Consider the following 23786-nt stretch of genomic DNA (forward strand, 5'->3'; position numbering starts at 1 on the left):
GGACATCCAGGTTCGATTCCTGGTGAAGACTAGGATTTTAAACTTTTGGTATCTTTGGGCGCCTCTGAAGGCACTCAAGCTCTAATGGGTACCTGACATTAGTTGGGGAAAAGTATTCTACACCCTTCTTTAAGCATGGGCCAAAGAAACAGATGACCTGTACAACATCTGCCCCATAGATCGCAAAGTCTGAAAGGAGGGACTTTACTACTACTTTACTTTTGTTTCTTACAAATTCAACAGATACGACTTCATTGGTTCATTTTCTTTATTTGCATAAAATATAAACAAAATTTATGAAACAAAGCCACAGGGACCAACAAGACACAAATGCAAATTTAAATGTTGTAATAAGAAATGAAACTTATTAAAAATTAAACAAAATTTATAAATAATCAAGACACTGTCTTATTACACTCATTTTAAAAAAATACAAGAAAAATGATTATAATATTTTATAACTTATTGCATCCATATAAACAAAATCACATTGTTACTGTTGGTCCAAAAATGGAGATGCAACTTAAACATTACATCAAGCTCATCAGAATTTCAAATAAAAGAAAAATATATATATATACGATTATTGAAAAAGAAAGTAAATTTACATAAAATAAATGCAACTGTGATAACACCATCAACGTTGACACAATAGATTCAATCTGTATTCAATAAATAAGCGCTGAGCTAATATTTAAAAGCAAAATTAAAAAATACAATAAAACTCTGTAAAATTTTAAATCAAATGCAAGCTCCATATACAAATGCAAATGTGAAATAAATATTCAAAAATGTTTCTTCCTAACATGGCTCTTACTACTAACCCACTTAAATAAAGAGTGTTTAATTAATGCTAATTATAATATTAAAATAAAATGTGTACATTGTAAATATAAAGCCGAGCCCAAGATTGATAGAAATGCTGAAGCTAAGATTCACTATTAAAATTTGAATGCTCAGTCTAGACACAAATAAAACATTGAACATCTTATCTGAACTTAGGAACAATCTTTTTTAACCTAAGTAACTAATGAAGAGACTTTAATAAAATGATGTTAACCTTCTGCCCTATAAACCCACCTTTGAACTTTCAACTTTAACTTTTTTTAGTTCCTAATATATGTATGTCAAAATTGTAGAAAAACTTTTTTCTTTGTGTATTTGTTCTCATGAAACTAAAATGCGACACCTATTCCCTTATTTTTAAGGCTTGGGCAGTTCGTAATCTCTAGGTGCATTCCCTTGGCGTCTGTACCCGTAGAATTTGGTGCTTACGTCTGTTGTGTTAATCACAGTTAATTTTCTTTTGTCCTCGGTACTGAGTAAAGGATTGACCTCTGCAATGTCCAGCACAGACAGTCTCCCTGTTAGAAACAAGTTTCTGTTAGTCAAGTTGGATTAAAAAAAAAAACACTTTTTGTCTAGCCTTCCATATATAATTGTAAGCCGACTACAAATAAATTCAACATTTTAAAATTATAATAAAGTTATTGAAAACAGCATAAAAGGAACCTTACCTGTATTAGAGATTTCCTCAGCCAGGTAAAACGATTCTCTGAGTGAGAGACCACCAGACACTATAAAAGAAACAAAAAGTAAAATTTGAAAAAATAATAAATAAATAATAATATGTAAACACACTAGTAAATGAGAATGATTACAAAATTTAGGCCAGTTGGTTTCATGGTTCATACTAGGAAAAGTGAGAATACAAATTACAATATTTAGGCCTATTGAGGTTTGTAGTATTTTTATGTTTAAATAAAAATTGGTACCGGTATTGACAATCTTTTGACCTGAGATGAAAGGATGGGAGGAGGGGGTACAATTTAGCTAATAGTTATAGCAGTTCAACTGCCCAGGGTCTCACATCAAGGCGGGGAGGGGGGGGGGCTCCACAAAATTTTAAAAATATATTTGAAATGAATACACAATTGAAAAAAAAAGAGATTAAATAAATAATAAATCTAATATATCATTACTTAAGCTTTAACTGAGATGATTTTCATATAGTACTTCAAAAGAGGAGGGTCTCTACAAAAATACTGCACAGCGCATCCATTGACTTTTGGTTATTAGGCCTATAATGTCCATCAACATTTTTAAGCTGAAACTAGTCCCTGGAGTCCAGCAAAACCAGAAATGTAGAGAACTGGCTATTTGAAATAGCCGTCAAGCATCAAAATGGGTCTATGATACTAGTTGAAACACCAGTTAGAAAGTATAGATGTCAAAGTCAAGTTCCCTTTCTGACCTTGCAATCTATAAGGCAGATGATGTAGAGGTCACCCCATTTCTTTGGCCAACAGTTAACAGGGTGTCATGTAGCCAGCACAATGACCAACCGCTTTTACTTTTTGCAACTAATGTCAGTTACCTATCAGAATTGTGAGAATCCCAAAATTTAAAATCGCAGTCTTTACTGAAATTCGAACCCAGTACCTCAGGTTCAGAAGCCACTGTGCCCCCTATTTATGCCATAGGATCTAGTGTAAAAGTAAGAAGAATGTTACCTTTTGGTTTAGGAGTCAAAAGTAATGTTTTTCTGTTTCTTTGACAAAAGAAAGTCACAGGGCCTGCATAACAACCAACAACCTTTCCTTTTCCCCAGGTAATTCAGAGCACTCTACCTGTCCCCAACCCCACATATATTACTATTCTCTAATGCAATTACCTGGTGTACCAGTGGCTGGAGTCAGTGTTGGATCCATGGCGTCAACATCAAAGCTAACATGAATGGGCCGGACACCACTGGGGAAAAAACAACAACAAAACAGTTAAAGAAATTAAGTGCGCTAAAACCTGAGAGCAATAAGAGCAAAAGAATAAGTTAAGGAGATTCGAGTTACATGATTCATAAGAGTACAAATTCCTAACAAATATTGAAAAAAAAACAAAAAAAACATATTCATCCATTCTATTTAATATATAAATAAAGATTTGTCTGGACTCTTTTTTTTGTTATCCACAAAATAAAAAGTAGGCAGTGCCAATGTTTAAATACGTGGAACAAATATTGGTAAAACTCTTAGAAGAAATTGAGAAGAGATTTATTTTACATTGAGCTCGAGTCTATGTGGGTCTAAGAGTCAACTAGATCTAGCCTCTTTTCTTTGCTTTTTTTTTTACGTCTCAATAAGAGTTTTTTAAAAAGAAGAAAGATAACCCATTTTAAAATAACAATAACTTTACATAACAAATTATGTCCCTTGATAATTTAAACTATAATGTTACTATAACTTGTTCATTTTTCAATAATGTTAATTGGAATTATATACAACATACTATTTTGACAGAAATAACGTATTTATATAAATTACGAGAGGAAAAGAACCTGGTATTAATATATTGATTTATTCTTTATGCATAGTTGATGTGGCGATTTAAATTGCACTATTAGCCTTTGGAAATAGTTTGAGTTTTTGGCACATGGCACATTTTAAGAACAGTTGTGCCCGTAATCCCTAAAGGGTTACTCTCCCTTCATACCACAAGAGCTAAATTTTATATAGTTAAGCCATTAAAACCAAGGTCCATTCACAGTTAAAATATTAAAGGTAGTACAAATTTAATAATTTAATAAAAATCTTTTGTAAATATTGTATTTTCACGATTTCACAAATCAAACCTTGGTAGACAACCCCACCTCCCGGACAGTACCTTCCCAGGGTCGACATTGTCAAACAGTGTTTTTAAGTTGTGCGCTCTAAAAAATTGCCCCCTAGTATCCTGGTATCTGGGGCAATCAATGAGGATATGTTCCACGGTGAGGCGAGAGTCATAGTACTCACAAAGTGGGGGCTCCTCTCTCTTCAGCACAAAGGAGTGCGTGATGTAGGTGTGGCCAATCCTAAGTCTGGACATGGTCATGCTTCCACGCCTTGTCAGACCCTTAGATGTGGGCCGCCACCTGACATCTGCCACCATCTGTCTGAGTTTACTGTGAGTCTCAGCCTCCCATCGGTTCTGCCACTCTCGATAGGTGGCAGAGGCAATACTTTGTCTCAGGTCCGAGCAGGGAATTTGGGTTCCTGACACCGCTTGATTTAGGGCTCTCTTTGCTTCTCAGTCTGCCGTTTCGTTTCCCTCAATGCCAACATGGGAGGGGACCCAGATGAAGGTGACATCCCTATGGTCGGCTGTTATTTGGTCCAACAGCTTTAGGCTCTTGTGTACCAATGGAATGCCAGTCTTCATCCCACAAAAAGCTTGCAATGCAGATTTGGAGTCGGAGCATATGAGAAATTTCCTCCATTAGTGCAAGCGATATTGCATGTGATTCGGATGTAAAGATGGAGCAGCCATCGGGGAGTGTACGGGAGATTGTTTTGTACCGAAAAGATCAGGCACACGCGACCTTTCCATCCATTTTGAATCCGTCAGAGTAAATGGTGCCACAATCTCCGCAGCTTTCCTTCAGTTCCCTAAAGTGGACTTGTAGTGTGCTTGGGTCTGTATTTTCTTTTTTTTGAAATTAAGAAGGGATAAATTTAATTTGGGTTTATTCATCAACCAAGGAGGGTTCTGTGGGATATCTAAATTGGGTTAAATATGGAGTCGAAAGCAGGGTTTGTGGGGTTGGATTTTAGCTTGACTGTATACTGCATTGCAAGCTTTTTCATTCTTATGTCCATCTGGAGTTCTCCAGCCTCCACGTGGAGACTTGGGATTGGTGATGTACGAAACGCGCCGAGACAGAGACGCAGGGCAGCATTTTGTATGGGTTTCCGGTTTTTTTTTAGATAAGACTTCCTCGCTGCTCCATATATTATGGATCCGTAGTCTAACTTGGATCGGATTAGACTCCAATATAGCAGCAGCAAGGTATCCCTGTCAGCTCCCCAGTCCGTATGGCTGAGTACTCTGAGTATGTTTAATGACTTTTGGCATTTCTTCTTAAGTTCCTTAATGTAGGGGAGAAAATTAAATTTGAAATCTAAGGTGAGGCCTAAAAATGTTTTAGTTTTCACTACAGGGATCTTCTTTTTGTGTAAAATAGTTCAGGGTCTGGGTGGATTCCCCTTAAATTACAGAAATGCATACTTATTGTTTTGGAGCCCGAAAATTTAAAACCATTATCGTTTGCCCAATATTGATTTTATTTAAACATAATTGTAATTTTCTTTCTAAAGTATTCATGTTTTTGCCATCTGTAAAAATGACAAAATCATCAACATGCAGAGAGCACTCTATGCCAGGGGACAGAGCCTTTATAATGCTGTTTATTTTAATGTTAAACAGGGTCACTGAGAGAATGCTGCCCTGGGGTACACCCATTTCATGGTCATAAGTGTCAGAAGCGGAGTTGCCCACTCGAACCTGAAATTTCCGGTCCTTTAGGAATTCCCTCACAAAGCAGGGAAGGTGTCCCTTAAGTCCCATAAGCCCCAGGTCACGTAGAATGCCACGTTTCCAGGTTGTATCATAGTCCTTTTCTATGTCGAAAAATACAGCTACTAGATGTTCTCGTCTAAGAACTGCATTTCTGATGAAAGCTTCCAGCCTTACCATATGGCCAGTTGTTGTCCGCCCCTGCCGGAATCCGCACTGGTAGCTGAACCCTTAAGAATATCTTTTAATTTTAAGATTAGGGAGGCAACAAGTGTTTAATTCAAAAGGATCTAAAGTCTTAGGAAAAAAGTTAGAGTTAAGAGGACGATCAAATATATTCACTTTGCTTATTAGTTGTTATCTTATTTCGTCTTATACTCGTATTTGTTGTTACTGTCATATTAGGATGAAGTGTTACTACAAAGAGACTGTAATTCTTGTCTACCTGGGGTCCACTTGATTCAATGCTCGCTCAACAACCTCTTTGATGCCATACTTATCCACTTCTTGCATAGAGTAGGCGTGGATGCCGAACTTCTCGATTATTAATCTGAAATAAATAAATGGATATTTCTAAAAGCTTAAAATGTGTCTCAGTTTTAAAGGTAAGTAAAAAAAAAAATAATTTCAACATTTAGACATTATCATAAAACAAAATTAAAAGAAAGAGGCCTATAATTCATAGACATCCGTCGTGTGGTTTGCGACCTGTAGTTTAGATAATTCCAGGTGTGATACCAGCCCACCGCCGTCCCCCGCTGTCCTACTGGAAGTTTGGAATCAAATTCTGAAGGAACATCCAAAACAGGTCAAACAAACAAATATTCATTTAAAAAGACTTGCCAACGAGACCCATTTTATTCGCTAAATATGCTAACAAATAATTGAATACACAATGGCTTGCAAGAATTCCTAGAATTCGCTCATCATCCAAAACAGTATGTAGGTCAGGCTAGAAACTTTGGGTTTTACCTTTCTGCTGGGTCAACGTCACGGAGTCCAATGTAGACTAGGTCTCGGACAGACAGACTGAAAAAAGACAAGAACGCAATGATATATGGTCAACATTTGAAACCATATGTGGATTAAACAATGGGAAACAGTAAGACAGGAGAGTCGCTGGCCGCCCACTATTAAGGTATAGGTACTACTGATGTATGCAAACACAATACGAAGCTCTTCAAAATCAACAATAATCGTTGGGTAAAAGAGGCGCTGGATAGATCCAGTTGGAAAGTAAGCATAAAATCATACAGGGTCCTGGATTGCAGATGGCTTACACACTAGAAGTAGAACAAAAAGGGGGTGGGGAGGGAAACAGACCCAAACAGCTCCTGGTGATTACAGATGCCCAACCTGTGACCACAGCTGTGTATCAAGGATTGGCCTCTTCAGAAGATGCAAAGGGACAGGGCCGGTCCTAGCAATTGCGGGCCCTATGCGAAACGGATTGCGCGGGGCCTAGTCTGTGTAGGGATAAACATAATGTCAACATTAAGATTTTGTATTAGTAAATACATTAGTCTTTAGAATAAATTTTTATTGAATGAAAGCTGACAATGTTGTTTTTTTTATCGCGCGTAGGATTGGCACCCCTAAATGACAATTTTGTCTATTTTTCAGGAGATTTCCATAACTTTTTGGTATATTTTGAAATTAAAAGAGATTTCCACTGGCCCTTGAATAATCAGGAAGCCGCGAAAACCCTGTTATTATATACAAGTTACAATGTTTTAATTTAATAATTTACACCTTCAATTAGCGCGGGGCCTATGAAAGTGCGGGGCCTACTGCGACCGCATAGGCTGCAGTGGCCTAAGTCCGGCCCTGCAAAGGGATAAGATTACCTGCCCAGGCTAGACAAAGCACTCACACATTTTTCAAGCTATGATCGAACAAAAAAAAAAAGGTGAAAAACTCTTACCAGGGCTTGCACCATTCAAAACCCGGCACTTTTGGGACAAATTCTTCCAGCTCTTTTAACAGGAAAGACAATGGCATCCCGTGGATGTTTCCGGAGACGGACGTCAGAGGAGTGTTGACGTCAGCGTGGGCGTCGACCCAGACCACTACCAGGTTGGGCTCCACTTGGGCGTGCCCGTGGATTGAGCCAATAGCCATGCAGTGGTCTCCTCCTAGAGCCAGCACTGACTGGTTCATCTTGACCAGTTTGGCCACTGCATCCGAGAGCTATGGAAATGATAAAATGTTATTCAAGTATCTGACAGACGTTGGCAATACATTAGGACTTAGTCGTACCATCAAACAAGTAACATGTATTTTTAAAAGACAATTTCCTACTTTATGTAGATGATAATTTACCACAAAAGCGATTACTTTCTTTGAATAAATAATGACTAATAAATTACACTCTGTCACATTGCCCTGATTGATCCCCCCCCCTTTTTTTTTCCAATCTGAAAAAAATCCAGGTTAAGCAGATGTAAAATAAATGTACACATCTCGATTGATAGGCCTATAGATCTAGACTTAGAAGATGGTTCGCAAAATACATTTATTTATTTAACTCTTTAATGAATAGATTCGGAAATACCCACTGGCGTATATATTGATTTTCTAAGCCTCGAGCCCAAATTTAATTTTTAGATTATTATACTTTAAAAAAATATATGTATAACTGTCAAACCAGAGTTTTCCCCTTTGTGGCCAATCAACTTATAATTATTTTCTCAAAGATCTGTTTCTTTGGTTAACGAGGGTGTCATATAGCCAGCACAACGACCAACCGCCTTTACTTTCCCCACCAAAAGTCAGGTACCCATTCAAGTTCAAAATCCCAGTCATCATTAAGGTTCGAACCCCAGGTTCGGAAGCATAGCGCTTAACCACTCAGCCACCGCGCTGTGTCCAAAGGAACTATATGTCCCCAATAACGTTTTGAATCAGTACAGTAGATTTAATAGTCTTGGTACTCGATACATTGTTTCTAAATAAGCCAGGCCTAGATAAATAGTTTCAAAAACATACGACCTAAAACTCTGATACCCTCATTGTAAATATAATCAAAACCACGCCCTAATTACTGTCTTTTTTCTTTTTCTATTTTTTTTCCATGAGAGTGCATAATAAAGTCAATATTGACGACCTAGTGTTTGACTTCCACAACTTCACGAGATTTTCCAAATGTACTTTAAATACGTAAACAGAACATCTCTCTTTCACTTCTGCCGCGTATTAAAGAAGTGACCTACTTAGGTCACGATTTCATTGGTCAACTTCACGAGCTACAATGAAACATTTTATGAACGAGAGATGGAAAAACAAAACAGCTTTCGAGAAATCGGATCGAAACCCGGAGTTTCCAACAATAGTATCCTGGTTGGTGAGTTCTCGCAAGTTCTCGTAAATTATTCTTGTTTCACCAGGGCGAGAAACGATATCTGAATTTTTAGTTTTTATCCACCAATCGCGAATAGTGTTAGAATTTAGGCTACTCCCTTTCTTTTGAGTAGGACAACAACTTGTTCTCTCGTACAATGTTTGCGCTCTGATGAATGTGTGGCACCACAAAGACCGAACACACTCTAGTGTTTAGATATAATGATTATAATAATAACACATAGCCAGAATATTCCTACGTGGACGCCGATAAAGGGACTACAATGATTTTTGTTCCACTTTAACGGAACTGGACCCTGGCAGTGCCAGAGAATGAATACTCGTTCGTTTCTAACATAACAATACTAATAATAATAATAATAACATCCCTAAGAAGATTCTCGTTGCCTGTCAGAGGACGGTACTGCTGCAGACCGGCCACATCACCAGAAAGTTTCTAAGTGAACACTATTTAAGGGACTACAATGAATTTTGTTCACTCCCTAACGAAGCTCGACCCAGGCAATGCTAGAGAAAGAATTAATATTCATTTTTCACATAGAATAATAACAAGGCTTGTCTTGGTTTAATTTTAACATCCCAAACATTTTTTGTTTAATTTTAACATCCCAAACATTTTTTGTTTAATTGTAACTTTGCAAAAATTTTTTGATTAATTGTGACATTCCAAACATTTTTTTTTAAATTGTGACATTCCAAACATTTTTTTTTTAAATTGTGACATTCCAAACATTTTTTGTTAAAATTGTAGCATCCCAAACATTTTTTGTTTAAATAGTAGCATCCCAAACATTTTTTGTTTAAATAGTAGCATCCCAAACATTTTTTTTGTTTAAATTGTAGCATCCCAAACATTTTTTTGTTAAAATTGTAGCATCCCAAACATTTTTTTGTTTAAATAGTAGCATCCCAAACATTTTTTGTTTAAATAGTAGCATCCCAAACATTTTTTGTTTAAATAGTAGCATCCCAAACATTTTTTTGTTTAAATTGTAGCATCCCAAACATTTTTTGTTTAAATAGTAACATCCCAAACATTTTTTGTTTAAATAGTAGCATCCCAAACATTTTTTGATGTAATGCTTCTTTGTGCGTCCATCTTTGTTAAATGGTAGTTGGCTTTTCTATGAACTGACCTTCTTATTGGCAGCAGCGACTGTCCTGGGATTCCTGACATTCTTCATTGGCTCATCCCTGAGCACAACCTCAATCTCAATGTCACCGTGATCTATGACGTTCACACCTGGGAGCCGTAGAGAGAGAGAGACAGACGGACGCAAGTAGATTTGGATTATTGATAAGACCGGGTCATCCCGACCGACATAGACTAATTATAGCTATTAATTGTGCTAACGGAGAGTACCGTGACCTACTAAATAATCACTACACAACATATCAAGAGACAAATAGTACTGTAGGAATACTAGGACTTGATACTAAAATATTGATTAAAATATCAAAAGTAGACAAATAAATCAAATACGGGTATTTGTTGTTTAAAAAATGTTTTAATAAAATGTGGAGAATTAGAAATTCAAATAAAACCCAAATTAATTCACGTGTAATAAAAAGACCCATCGAATACCAAGAAACGGAATAGTGTCATATTTTATTGGCTATGCAGACCAGACCCTACTGGGACCTATACATTTTTAGACATCAGATATAGATGTAGCTGTATTTGTACATCTATATATTAGTTAAAGTTTTGCCTTGTGAGACCTTGCAATCTATAGGGCAGATGATGTAAAGGTCATCTGTTTCTATGGCCCAGGGTTAAGGAGGGTATCACGTGGTAAGCACAATGACCAACCGCCTTTAGTTTTCCCCCAACTAATGTCAGGTACTCATTAGAGCTGGGTGCACTCAGAGGCAGCCTGAAGATCCTGAAATTCAAAATTCCAGTCTTCACCGAGATTTGAACCCAGGACCTCTGGTTCGGAAGCCTAACCCTTTATCATTCAGCCACCACCATTATATATATATTAAATCTTTATCATTCAGCCACCACCATTATGTATATATATTAAATCTTCTATCATTCAGCCACCACCATTATATATATATATTAAATCTTCTATCACTCAGCCACCACATATTAAATCTTGATATATATTATCACACTGTCAAATTAGGACAAATCATGAGCGCTTAATTCAATCTAACATTATCTCGAAGCTAGGAAATCTAGCCAACCCTAAAGCAGTGGTTCCCAAACGTTTTTCTTAACGGAACACTTCGCGCATTCTGAGTATTTAGCGGAACACTTTGCTCATTTTTGAGAGAGTTTAATTCAACTGGTAACTTACTAGTAAATTATTTCAGTATTATGTAGAACACGGAACACTAGGGTTCCACGGAACACGGTTTGGGAAACACTGGTCTAAGGAATACATGTGTGAGAAATACAAGTAAGGCATGCGTACTAGAACATTGCATGCGAGCAAAGAAAACATAAAGGTAATAGAATAATGCTTCATGCCTCTTACCTAGGCTTTGTAGGCTTGTGATGATACCAGCTTCCCGTAGTACATTTGGTCCATGCTCAGTACCATTTCGGGGCTGTCAAATTTATACAATAAATAAATAAACTTAATATTTTGCATGTCTAATTACGATTTTTTCCCCTCCTGTTACGGTGTGTGTGTGTTGCTATGGTAACGGTGAGAAGAAACTAGCGATTTGTTGTTGACTATGCAGTGTACTATAGGATTAGTGGCACAGTCGTCAAGGGGTCACTTTAAAATAGTTCATGATATGTAAAAAGCAGATGTCTTCTGCTCGCTGTAAAATTGTAAGTTAAAATATTTCTGTTCTTAGCGTTTTCTCTTCACATAAGTAAACAAGTCAACTGTAAAAAAAATTACTTAAAAAATAAACAGCAAACAAAGCTAATTGAAGAGAAAGAACTGCACATTTACTATAATATACCTAAACACTTGCAGGACTTACTTCCCTTTTATATATATATAGAACGAAACAAATTATTACTAATTATTTAACTAATTGTTTTGTTTTTTTTAAATGATTCATCTGAATTAATAGTTGTGCGAAGTTTCAAATTGATCCGAGAATGGGAAGCGGGTGACAAAAAAAAAAAAAACGTTTCAAAGAATCCTGCCACGTAGAAAACACTGAGTTCAAATGAGCTTTGTAAAAATAAGTATAGATCGGTTTATTCTACTTTGCTTGGACAACCTGTGACCGCAACTGTGCATCAAGGAATGGCCTCTTTAGTCACACAAGAAGTTGCAAAGGGAAAAGATTGTCTCTCGAGACGTAAAATGCCACAGATACTTTGCTTTGAATTCGTGTGATGAATTAAACTGGTTAGATGCTCATGACCTCAAGTGTAACAAGAACATGAAGTGGCCCATTGTGTTAGCCACACACCGTCCTTGTAAACCGTTGCTCACGGAAAACTGGCAATCTTAATTTACTAGTTCTCCAGGGGCTGTAGCGCTACTGCGATGGATGAATATGTAAGTCATATTTTTTCAACCACCAAATATTTTATTTCTGGTATTCCAGAATAAGAATATTGAAGGATTTTTTTTAAAAAGTTAAACGAATGAAATGTAACAGCTGTACCTGTCCCTTAGAGAAAGGAAATCCAATGACTCCTAATGTCTCTTTGTTGTTTTGCTGTTGAGGCATTATTTGAAAATAAGGCTGTAGATATCTGCAAGCAATTTAAGAAACAAAAAAAAACTTCTATCAATATTCATACATGTATTTATTTTATTTTCGTCACTGTCTAAATAGTATTTCCTTTTTTTTTTAAATTTAAAATAAAATTTTAAATAAAAATTAAATAAAGTATAGCCCAATATTTACGTAATATTATATTTCATATTAACGGTTTAGCTTATAAATCTATGTATCACTGAAGTTCGATCGCGTATGTGTTTTACTTTATACAAAGCGTAGCATCTATTTATATATTGGTGTACACTCCCTAAGCTAGGATGATTCAGAATCGAGCAAGTTATCTAATTCTGGCATCGTTAGAAAACGCGAAATGAAAAATATTTGTCGGAGTCCCTCAAGCTAAAGATAAACGACATTTAAAAGTGCGAATATTTACTGTTTCCGAACCACGTGACTTCATTTCTTGTAGTTTCATCAGTTTTTATTTATTTTATCTTGGTTTTTGTTTTTGTTGATGTTCGGCAATTAGCCCGTTCTTTGTTTCTTGTCCACGAGCAGACGATATCTTGACGTGCATGTGTTTATCTCTCATTTATTTGTCTAAAACAAAATGAGGTCATGCAGAAGTGAAAATTATCTTACATTACCCCCCCCCCCCCCCCAATCCAGGTTAATGTGAATCTATCTGTTATCTTAGTATCGAGCGAGCGAATCTGCAACTATCTACATATTGTATTTATTCCGTGAAGATAAATAGAGAAAGTTTAGGAAAGTTTTTAAAAAGCCTGCTTACTTGGTGCTTTCTGGAACTATTTATGACATAGAATAAACTTACTTGGTCAGGTCAAATGTTATGTTGCCAGGTCAAGTGGTCTGGTATGGACTGGTCACTCGATGCCCCGAATTCGAACCATGCCCAATGGATTGGATTAGACTTGGCCCTCAACTATTGGAGATATGGAGCCCTTATAAATTACTCCCCCCCCCTGCCACTGGCTATGGCCAAATTGTTTACGACTTTTGATAATTTTCACATTCCTTTTTCTTTTAAATTATTGAAAATATTTCTGGAACTATTCTGGGGGTTGCCGACTAGAAAGACAGATGGTAGGTTTAAACACAGTAGACCCTCGGACAGATGGTAGGCTTAAATTCAGGTTTAGGTTTAATATAGCCTACACTCTATACACCGTCTAGAGTGCACAACTAAATAATTAAAAGATAATATGATTAAAATAATAGTATTTTAAAGCAGTAAATGGGAGTTTTGTGTGAAACAAGCATTACTAGAAGAACTCTCTGAGAATCAAGTTTAACTAAATAGAACTAGAAAATGGAGTACGTACTTGAAATGGGGCTCTATGTCTAGCTTCCATTTTAACGCTGCCATACGAAATGCCGTCCCAAGAGTTCGAACCCCGACTCTGTGGATTAAACCTCGGCCTGGCACCATGTTTGACTCATGAAGGAAACTCTACACCATCACCCTGGGAACTTTCTCGATTTTCACCATCATTTTGGCGGGTCCAGAATTGAATTGGACATTGAATTAGTGTGTCACGAAGGAACCCGGTCCAGTATATCCACTGACCAGGTATGGCCTTCAATGACAATGGCGAAACAACACACACACACACGCAATGTGTTCAATTGAATTCCCCTCAGAGTTGTGACGTTTTGGTGGGGGTAGGGGTGGTGTGCAGGGGGAAGGGACCCTGTGTGAAGGACAGTCGTTCGTTACGGTTGATTTACAACGTAGCCTAGTAAAAACTCAAGTGTTACTGAAATGTAACATCTTTTAACTTATTGCAGACGTGTCATATTAATTTCGCAGAAGTTAATGTGTAATTGTGTTTTAATAATGTAATGGTGTTTGAGGCAAAAAGAAAAGCTCTTTCCAAAGACAGACACAGAAGACGAACAGAAAACTTAAATAGAGAGTATGATGATGTGAAGTGTTTTCACTATTTCGGGTGTTCCTTCTAATTTGAAGATACTCTCTAGCCCAAAAGTTTCCCGGCAGGGTTCAAACTCGGGACCCTCAAACTCATACGACCGTATGCCACAGTATGTGTGTGTGTGTATATATATATATTATGTGTTTGAAAACCTTTTGTTTCCTCTTGGGCTGGCAAAACATATTTTCAAAATAACCAGACTCGAACAGGATCGGTTGTCTGTTCCCATTTCTCTTGCACTTGAAACCAGTTGTGAGAATACAATGCCGAGTCTAAAATTGGTTAAGACAGAAACAGACTGCACTAGTAAACATTTATTTCCTGTCATTCACTAAGTAGAAACAAGGGGAAAAAAACTTGTTTGGGGAAGTTGTAATATTCAACATTTAAAAGGCTTAAAGAAAGTTCCGGTTGTGACTATTGGCGTATGTATACATGCTAGCGTTGTAAGGCCGTCAACATGAGAGTACTATTGATAGGGAAATTTGTATAAAATGTTTTGTGAAATGTTTTTCACGTTTCGGATGTTCTTTCAGAGGGATGGTAGAGGGCAGGGTTTGAACCCGGGATCATCGACAAGTCTGAACGACAGGTCCAGCGCGCATACCGCACGGTCAGGCAGCCACCTTGTTGTAGGGCAGTCTAGGTAAACTGTCGGATGGCCGTCAACGCAAGATAGCATCTGATATGAAGAACTGAGCGGAGAGTATCAAAGGCGCGATGCAGTTATTTGACCCATTCCGCGATGGTTCGTTGACTCCTGACGATTTCTTCCAGTGATACCGACCGAGACCATTCTTTATAGAAGACCTGAAATCTGCCCCGCAACGTCACAACCTGTGGGCAGTTTAAACCAATAGCTTGTTTGCCACGTAAACATAACTGTGACGAGTCAGAGGCTCAGAAAATTTGTTGGGCTTTATATATCAATTTACGATTTAATGGAATCTTCTGAGTTCGATTGTCAATACTATGCCATGCATATGTATTTACCATTACGAAACATTGCATATTTTGTTTCTAATTTAAAGGCTATATCATACGCATGATAATGAACACATAATAAAATAGCTCTTAAAATTGTTAGCGTCCGTAGAAATCAATTGCACTAAAAACTTACTGTGAGCTGTAGCCGTAGCCTAGTATGTCACCAGGGATGTGGTCAAGTCAGAGCTGGGCACAGAGGTCAGTACGTGAAATAGTTCTATAGCTCTGCAAGTGGTCAAGCACTCAAAAGTATTTATACTATTTCTAGCTTTTAGAGTAAATCGACACTCTGCCCATCTGCTCCATGCTGGACATTATGCACGATCGTATGGCATGCCTGATGGTGTCCAGATCATTGAGGGAATAATTTGTGCACACTGATCAGAGGTTAGTGCAGAGGTTCTCAAACTGTGATGATCTCCAGAAGGGATGATCAAGAGCTTCAAAAAACAAAGTAGACGTTTCGAAATGATTCTTTGAGCTCTCACATTCTGAGAGTCGCTTTGAACTATAGACAAAAAAATAACATCAGGATATTCTTAACCTACTCCATATTAATTTGTCCCAGATACTGCTAGAATGGCCATTTTAAGCGAACAATTATCTTAGGACCAATTATGTATCAAAGAATAGTAAGACCTAGCGATCTATACGGCAAATGAAGTAAAGGTCATCTATTTCTGTGGCCCACGGTAAACGAGGGTGTCATGTGGCCAGCACAACGACCAACCGCCTTTACTATTCCCTACTAGTATCAGGTACCCATTAGAACTGGGTGGACTCAGAGGCGCCCCAAAGATACAAAATTAAAAATCAGTTTTCATCAGGATTCGAACCCGGAAGCCAAGCATTTTATCACTCAGCCACTGCGCCTCCTTATCCAAAAATAACATATTCATATTGTCATCTTGAAGTCTTTACATAATAGCATGAATGTGGAGACCAGTTTATCTGGAAAAAGTTGAATAATGGATTCATTCTGAAGTACCAGTTGCTTATCTTGTTGAGTAATGTTGTTATGTTCAGCAACCTTGTCTCCCTTGTTGTGTCAAACACGTTTATCAACATTGACCTGAATCAATATGAAGCAGGTACAAAAAAACAATAAGTGAAAAGTCGGATAGAGAACTCGGTCAATGGTCTTGTCAATAAATTCGACGCATAGGTGACGAAATGATTAAACGAAGATAACGGCCTTCTACACTTGTGTGTTTCTATTAGATGGTAGAACAACAGAAATGTCCCAAAAGTGACTCCTTAGTTATACAGAAAGAAGCCAAGGAAGGTCACTCTTAGTGCCTTATTATCTAAAAGGTTTATGTCTGAGAAATATCTTCTTGAAACTGACAGGTAGAGTTGAGCCTTCGGCTCTTGGAACTCTAGGCCAGCAAAAGTGAACAAGAGCTCCCTCTCACCGGCCTGAATGAGAACAGTGCAAACTCGCGACTAGGTGCTGCGTACACCGGGACCCCTGCCATTTTCCTTTTCTATACCAGGCTAACCGTGCAGAATACGCCAATAATGTAACGGCTCCTTGAGGAACGGCGCATGGATTGTGACAAGGTTGTGGGAGCTTTTTTACATATCCGCACAGTGCAACGAGGATGCTCTCGCACCCCCTTAGGCACCCCCAAGGGAGTCTTGTTTTGCTACCCTTTAGCTTAATCGTTTCCTCCTACGATCGTTTCCACCCGGGCGCCACTATAAGGCAGGGTAGCATGCCCGGGAGAAATATCTTGAAAATAAACTGGTACGACAAAATAGAAAACACCAAACTGTGGGAGATGGGCGGACAGAGAAAGTGGAGAGATGGATTGGTCATACACCCTTAGAAAAGAAACCAACAACAGAGCTAGACAGGCCTTATAGTGGAACCCCTAGGGCCAAAGACGTAGAGGAAGACCAAAAAAGAAAAAGGCGACGCAGAAGCCGAGAGGACAGGAAAGAGCTGGGAAGCCATTTAAAAAGCGGCAAGAGACCGTGGAGAGTGGCGTGTTTTTACTGAGACACTATGTTTCACAAGGAACGCAAAGGAAAGATTATGATCTCAAAGGTTTCAATGGGAGATGCTTGTCAAGAGTTATCAAATAATTACCGAGATAATGAGATAGAGAGTCTTCAATGTACTGTCTTCATTAGTGAATGTTACTCTACTACACCTCGTATCTTCAAGGTCAAACGCGGACACTGGAAATGCTTCACACAAGGAAGGTAGATAAATGAAGGGGTCCGGAAAAGACTAAAATATATAATAACCCCTTTTGATTATTGGTTTCTGAATTCGTCAATTCAAATAAGATAAAATAGTATAAGCTCATGTCAAGATTTTTTTACACACACACACACACACACAATGTTTTCTCTTTCAAAATCGGTCTTAGCAGTACTGAGACCTCTGGGTAAGGGTTATGTGGTGGGCCGACATCATTCTTAATCATCCATAATACCACTGGCCTCGTGGTCCTGCCCACTTCTAATGATGTCCTTGCCGGCCTTATTGTTGAAAACGTAGTCTATACCTAGATACAGGTACCACTGGACGCAGGGTCGGCCTTAGATACTTGGAGGCTCTGGGTAAAGTGAATTTGGTGCCCCCCCCCCCTAATGAAACAGAAAAAAAAAACGAAAAAAAAAGTACGCAGTTTATTTAATGCTGGGCCCAAGTTTGGCTATTTCTTCATTGAAAAAAAAATTGTTTAGATTTTTGTACGAGGCCCCCATCAATCGGAGGCACTAGGCAGCTGCCTAGTTTGCTTATGCATAAGGTCGTTGCTGGACGCTCAATTGCGTTTGAATAAAAAAATATCATATTCACAATCCTGGTTGACATTTTCGGAAAAACCAATCACACCATCGTATTTCAGTGTATACCGGATTTAGTACATTGCAAGAAACACATAAATACAACTTATGTTTTAAAAAAAAAGCTTATTGTAAGTCAAATGGTATCACTTAGTTTGGATCACTCCTACATTCTGGACCTAAACAAATTTTTTTGTTTAGCTTTTAGCTTTCTCTATGCGCTATAATCATTTGATTGTCTAAGAGCTGAGCCAAAGTCTCTTCAAGCTATAGGTTTGAAAAAAAAAAAACCTTATTGAACAGGAAAAAAAACACGAAAAACAAATTGTTTGAACAACCGTTGTGTCTGGAAGAGATCCAAGTCAATGTCTATGTAAAGCATTGCAATTTCCGATGTATCTGGCACTCCGGGCGCATGGGCTAGAAAGCATGACCGAAGGCGGAGCACACCAGGAACCTCTGCCATTTTCCTATGTTGTACCAAGCTAACCGTGCAGGACTCACAATTATTGTAACGGTCCCTTGAGGAACGGCGCATGGATTATCGACAGGGACGTGGACGCTCTCTTTCAACTCCGCACCGTGCAATGGGAAAGCTCTCGCATTCCCTTGGACACTCAAACAGGAGTTTTGTGTTGATTCATTTAGCCTAACCACTTCCTCTAGTGATCGTTTCCACCCAAGTGCCCCGTTGAGGCAGAATAGCATGCTCGGGTGCACTATGATCCTATCCAGAATAGCATGCTCGGGTGCACTATGATCCTGTCACTTGTCTGGAACATTTGCGAAAGAGGGGAGGGAAAAGGGGGTATTTCGTTGAATGTTTACATGGTCGTTGTTTAAATGAAGAAAAAAAAACACCACTTCTGTCAAGTACTTATTCTTTCTCTTGTTGAGATACCAAACAAAATAATTAATTACCAAAAGTTAATTAACAAATTGGTTATTTTTTTATTATTGATTCTTGTGTTGTCATGCAAAAGATATAACTAAGCAAAATGTCAGCTTAATCCGAGATTGGGTGTGGGATAAAATAACGTGTACAAACTTTTGACCAGACAGAGTGAGTTGATTTTGTAACAAAATGTATGGCAATAGTGGACAGAAGTCAAAGTGTTGGTATGTTGTGATAATAGTAACAAAAAAACAAATCGGTTTATCGCTGCCCATCCCAAACCTAGTCGGTTGGCCCCTTAACCCTCTCCCCCCACGCCTCCATGGGAGCCGCCTCTGCCTCGTCTCTCAACCCATTCTGCAATCTATTTCCGAAATAATTTCCTCGGGAGTTTTCTCTAAAAGAAACAAAGTCAAACATTTCAAAGTATCACATTTCTTATTCCATACGCTGGAACAAACTCGTACGAAGTGCCAATAGAGAATGGAATGGGTTACCTGAATTAGCCAAGAAAACCAACGACTTAGCAGAGTTGAAGCCATTGATTGACACGCATGACTAGATTGACACATGAAATGCGCAGGGCGTAATTTACTTTTTTTTTTTGAAGTAACGTCTGTAATATATAAGATAAGATCCTTCATTTTAGCATGTTGAATTTCGGCCCTGACTGACTCTAGAGAACTAGGTCGCGTGAACTGAGTCACATGTTGACGACAAGTCGGATGTTGTTGTGGGAGTGCCTCATGGCTTGACTTACTAAAAAACAGTACGCCAGCGGTTCTCAAGTGTTTCAATTCAGGGACCATTGTCGGTGTGGCTGGGGTTTGTTTGTGAACATTTTCTTGATAAATAACTTTTTTTTTTTTTAATTCGTTTTTTTTTTTTGTAAAGAAATTATTGGCACCTCCATTGACTGACCCTGCTCGCCTCCCTTTAAAAACAAAAAGTAGCGATGACTTGTGGATGTTCGTTTTTAAAAAACAATTCTTTCTTTATGAAGCTGATCATTGTTTCTAAGAGCGATTACTTTGTTCTAAATAACTAATGAAGAATTGATTTTAAAAATTGTTTTATCCCGCTCCTTGCACCCCCCCCCCTTCCCGAAAAGAATATATAAATGTAACAGTATATACAATTCTTGTTTAGTGATACAGATCCAGACGTCGTATTATTAAAAGACATTACTGTAGCAAGTTGCAGCGCCGGCCTTTAGGTGTAGGCAAAGTAGGCAGCCGCCAAGGGCCTCCGTTTGGCGGAGGCCTCGCACATGACTTCTGGAATTTCTTTGAGAAAAATTGCCAACCATGGCATAGCAGAACTCCAATGTCTACTAGCCTAGGTCTAAGTCTCACAATGATTTAAATTTTTTTTTCTTTTCTATTGTTTAGATCTACGTTTTAGACTACATATGTTAGAAAACCATATATAACTATATATATATTTCTCTTCTTCCCTCAAGAGTTTGGGCGAGAAGAAGTAAAGGAAAGATCACTCTCTTATTTCTGCAATTTCTTTTTTTTGAGTTTTCAAAATATAAAATTTCCGGATATTTCCATGACTTTTTCGTATATTTTGTTATAAGTTATAAAATTGTTTAATTTAATAATTTACACCTAGAAATAGCGCGGGTCCTTTGAAAGTGCGGGGCACACTGCGGTCACATAGGGGCCTAAGGCCGGCCCTGCAAAATAACGGCGTATGCTACGCCGTGGGTCGACTAGTATATATATATTACTTTTGAATTTTGAACGTCGATGGGTCACCAGTTGAGCTTACACCTGTCTTTAGAATTACCATGTTGAGAAGCCTTGCCCCCATGGCCTCGTTTGACCGAGTTAGTTTTGTGCTATATGAAGAACTGTTTTGTTTTAATCAGCTCATGTCTGTGTAGTCTTGGCTGTCTTATCGTTCAATGAGTTTTATCGATTTTTTTAAATTGACAAACGTAATTAGTGATCAAGGACAAATGTAGAACTTTTAAATGGAAGATTGTTTGTATTTATTTGGGGTCGGGGGTAAGGAGGTGTTTTTATTTTTTTGGGTGTCGGGTGTAAGGAGTCCCTCGTGCTCCTTTTTTTGTCTCTTTCTTTTTTCACACTTTCTCTTTTTCTCTTTCCATTTCTCTTTCTCTTTTTCTCTATCCATTTCTCTTTGCCTTTCTCTTTCTCCCGTTCTCAATCTCCTTTTCTCTATTCCTCTCTCTTTCTGTTTCTCTTTCTCTCTTTCTCCCTCTCTCTTTCTCTTCTCTCTTTCTTTCTCTCTTTCTTTCTTTCTCACTTTCACCTTCTCTCTTCCACTCTTTTTCTCTCCCTCTTTCTATCTCTATGTTTATCTCTATCTCTTTCTTTCTCTCTCTCTCTTTCTTTCTCTCTCTCTTTCTTTCTTTCTTTCTCTCTCTCTTTTTCTCTTTCGCCCTCTCTTTCTCTCGCTTTTTTTCTTTTTCTCTCTTTCTCTCTCTCTCTCTTTTTCAATCGCCCTTTCTCTTTCTCTCTTTCTTTCTCTCTCTCACTCTCAAGGTCCGAAAAAATTAGGTTAAAGTACGAATGTTTTCAGTAGAAATATGGAATACAATTTTCAGTGCACAAATGAAGACAATTTTTTATCGCCTTTACCCCTCCCTAATCCACCTTAGGCAGACCCTACTTCCACTACAGCCCAACATAACCAACACCCTGTACGGCAGTGCTGAACAAATGAAGAAAACAGCACAACTTTTTTTTCCTTGGCACAGTCTGCAAAAGAGTTCACAGCTCAGCAGCAATAAAGATGGCTAGAAGAAGAAGAAGAAGAATCGCCTTTACCACCCCACCATCCTCGCCAACTGGGTCTGAGGCAATGCTCTAGGCTCCCACGGTGGGGTTCCAAGGTTTTAAGGATGCACGGAACAAAACAAGAAAGACAAATAATAAAAAGACACTTTAGGAATTTGTCCAATTCACCCTATGTCTACCATTCGAGCTTACGTCATGAAGGTTCAGTTAAGTTTGGCCGCTTGCTTAATCCGCAATTACCCCCCTCTCCCACCACTCTCCAGCCACCGAGCCTCGGGGAGCGCTGTAAGCTCCCCCCAGCGGAATCCAGATTAGGGCGAGAGCAATCGTCAAAGAAGACCTGAGGTGGTATGCATGCTTAGTGTTCGTTTTCCTTCGTTCTGAGCTTCTTATAGTAAAAATGTTCCTCTAAAAAAAGGTCGTATTATTAAGTAATGCGTTTTGACGCGGATGAATTCGACGGTAATGACGTGAAAAGAGCCGAGAAAATGACGTTTTATGATCTTTTGTTAGGACGTGGCGACCCTCTGTCAAGACTTCGCGCCTCTCCCCAGTGGCGTCACTGTCTCCCCCTACTCAATTTGAGATATGCTGAACAATGTAAGCTAACGTAAAGATTTTTTTTTGTGTGCATTCAGGCGTTTAGTTAAAAAAAAAAAAGGCGCAGGTCAAATGTACTCATATAAATAAGTAAAATATAAAATTCACTTAAAAAACAAAACAAAATCAAAGCTTACATTGAGTGAAATTGCATCCACAGTTTGGAATTATTCATGCAATTAATGAGTAATCTAGACTTAACAATAATAAATGTGTGCAATTGGAAATATTTTAATTGTTTTTGTTAAGTGCAACTTTTATGCTTATAGAATGCTCAATCGTCCAATCACGTTCGTGCACCACTAGGAGAAGGCGTGGGCAGTATTTGGGAGAAGGTTGTTTTTTTTTTTTAAAGCTTTTTTAAACAAGTCGCTCGAGTCTGAATTCGAACTTGGGGTATTGGGCTTCCATGACGGAAGGCCGACGTGCTAACCACTGTGCTATACAAATACTTTAAAAAATAGAAGGTTTTATTGTGTAAAAAAAAAAGTCTATAGTAAAAAAATTTTAGCGAACGACCTAATTCTCTATACCAGGCTTATTCCCTTTTCTACATTTCTTTATACAACAAAAAATATTAATTACTACTAATTGATTAAATAATTTGTTATTTTATTGATTCATGTGTTGTCAACGACAATGATTGAGCAAAGTTTCAACTTGATCCTAGAATAGGATATGGGAGAAACAATATAATATTAATTCTCTGGCACTGCCAGGGTCGAACTTCGTTCGAGAGAACCGTATAATGTTGTATAGGTATATTGTTAGTTTAAATAACTTCCATAGTCGCTTAGGCTCTAGCTAAGGTTCTCATATAGTCTTTGTTTTTCAATTTCAGTTTTCATTATTATTATTCCAAAGATTAAAAAAAAAACAACATCGATCGAGCTATGCGCGTGTTTTCAATCTGACTTGAATAAAGAAAACAAACGAAGATTTAACAACTGTATATCCTTACAACTTAAACCAGTTGTCAAGCAGTCTGATTTCATAGCATAAACAAATGTAAGACCCAAAATACGCAAAATAATTTTTTTTCTGCGAGGGCATATGTAATATGATATGCGCTCTGGACTGTTGCCTCAATAGTTACGACGTCCTGCGGGAGGTTCGGGCAAGGATGTATATAATCTTCGACTCTGAACTAACATCTGAAGCATGTAAGACCAATTGTAAGTAATCAATATAAAATCTGACCACATCTCCTCGATCCTTACCAACCCTAATAACAGCACGACTAATGAGTACGTCTTGCTTCTACTCACCTAGACAGCAGATTGCTCGTTGCAGAAGATCTTGCGAACTTAAACTTGTGAAACTCAAAAGCTGATCTAATGCACTCGTCTGCTCACTTGTTCGATTGATGGTCCCGCTCCAAAAACGTTTTTCAAACTGTTACATTTTGTTTACGCACCTCAGTATTTG

General features: G+C 38.0%; 1 protein-coding gene across 5 annotated transcripts; it reads right to left on the minus strand.

Moving 5' to 3' along the window:
• Positions 1-250: 250 nt before the first annotated feature.
• Positions 251-23786, minus strand: LOC106060664 (arginase-1-like). 5 transcript variants are annotated; one of them, XM_056010631.1, is made up of 10 exons: positions 23627-23786; positions 12283-12373; positions 11181-11253; positions 9828-9934; positions 7256-7521; positions 6304-6360; positions 5777-5881; positions 2675-2751; positions 1518-1577; positions 251-1364 (listed from the first exon to the last, which is right to left on the minus strand). In XM_056010631.1, the coding sequence occupies exons 2-10, from the start codon at positions 12346-12348 to the stop codon at positions 1204-1206; spliced, it is 972 nt and encodes a 323-aa protein (XP_055866606.1). In that variant the 5' UTR covers positions 12349-12373; positions 23627-23786; the 3' UTR covers positions 251-1203. The 5 variants fall into 5 exon arrangements, with proteins under 5 accessions (XP_055866606.1, XP_055866607.1, XP_055866604.1 ...); XM_056010632.1 differs by lacking the exon at positions 23627-23786 and adding an exon at positions 15421-15574; XM_056010629.1 differs by lacking the exon at positions 23627-23786 and adding an exon at positions 13689-13835.

Source organism: Biomphalaria glabrata, chromosome 14 (genome assembly GCF_947242115.1).
Source record: "Biomphalaria glabrata chromosome 14, xgBioGlab47.1, whole genome shotgun sequence".
NCBI lineage: Eukaryota > Metazoa > Mollusca > Gastropoda > Planorbidae > Biomphalaria > Biomphalaria glabrata.

What these genes read in the sequence shown, in the direction of transcription:
- LOC106060664 (XM_056010629.1), bottom strand. Translation starts at nt 13,795, where the DNA reads ATGGTGCCAGGCCGAGGTTTAATCCACAGAGTCGGGGTTCGAACTCTT. An exon ending in TTGAATCAAGTGGACCCCAG is followed by an intron (nt 2,752 to 5,776) that starts GTAGACAAGAAT and finishes TTTTTTCCCCAG; the next exon opens with TGGTGTCCGGCCCATTCATG. An exon ending in TGAGGAAATCTCTAATACAG is followed by an intron (nt 1,365 to 1,517) that starts GTAAGGTTCCTT and finishes TGTTTCTAACAG; the next exon opens with GGAGACTGTCTGTGCTGGAC.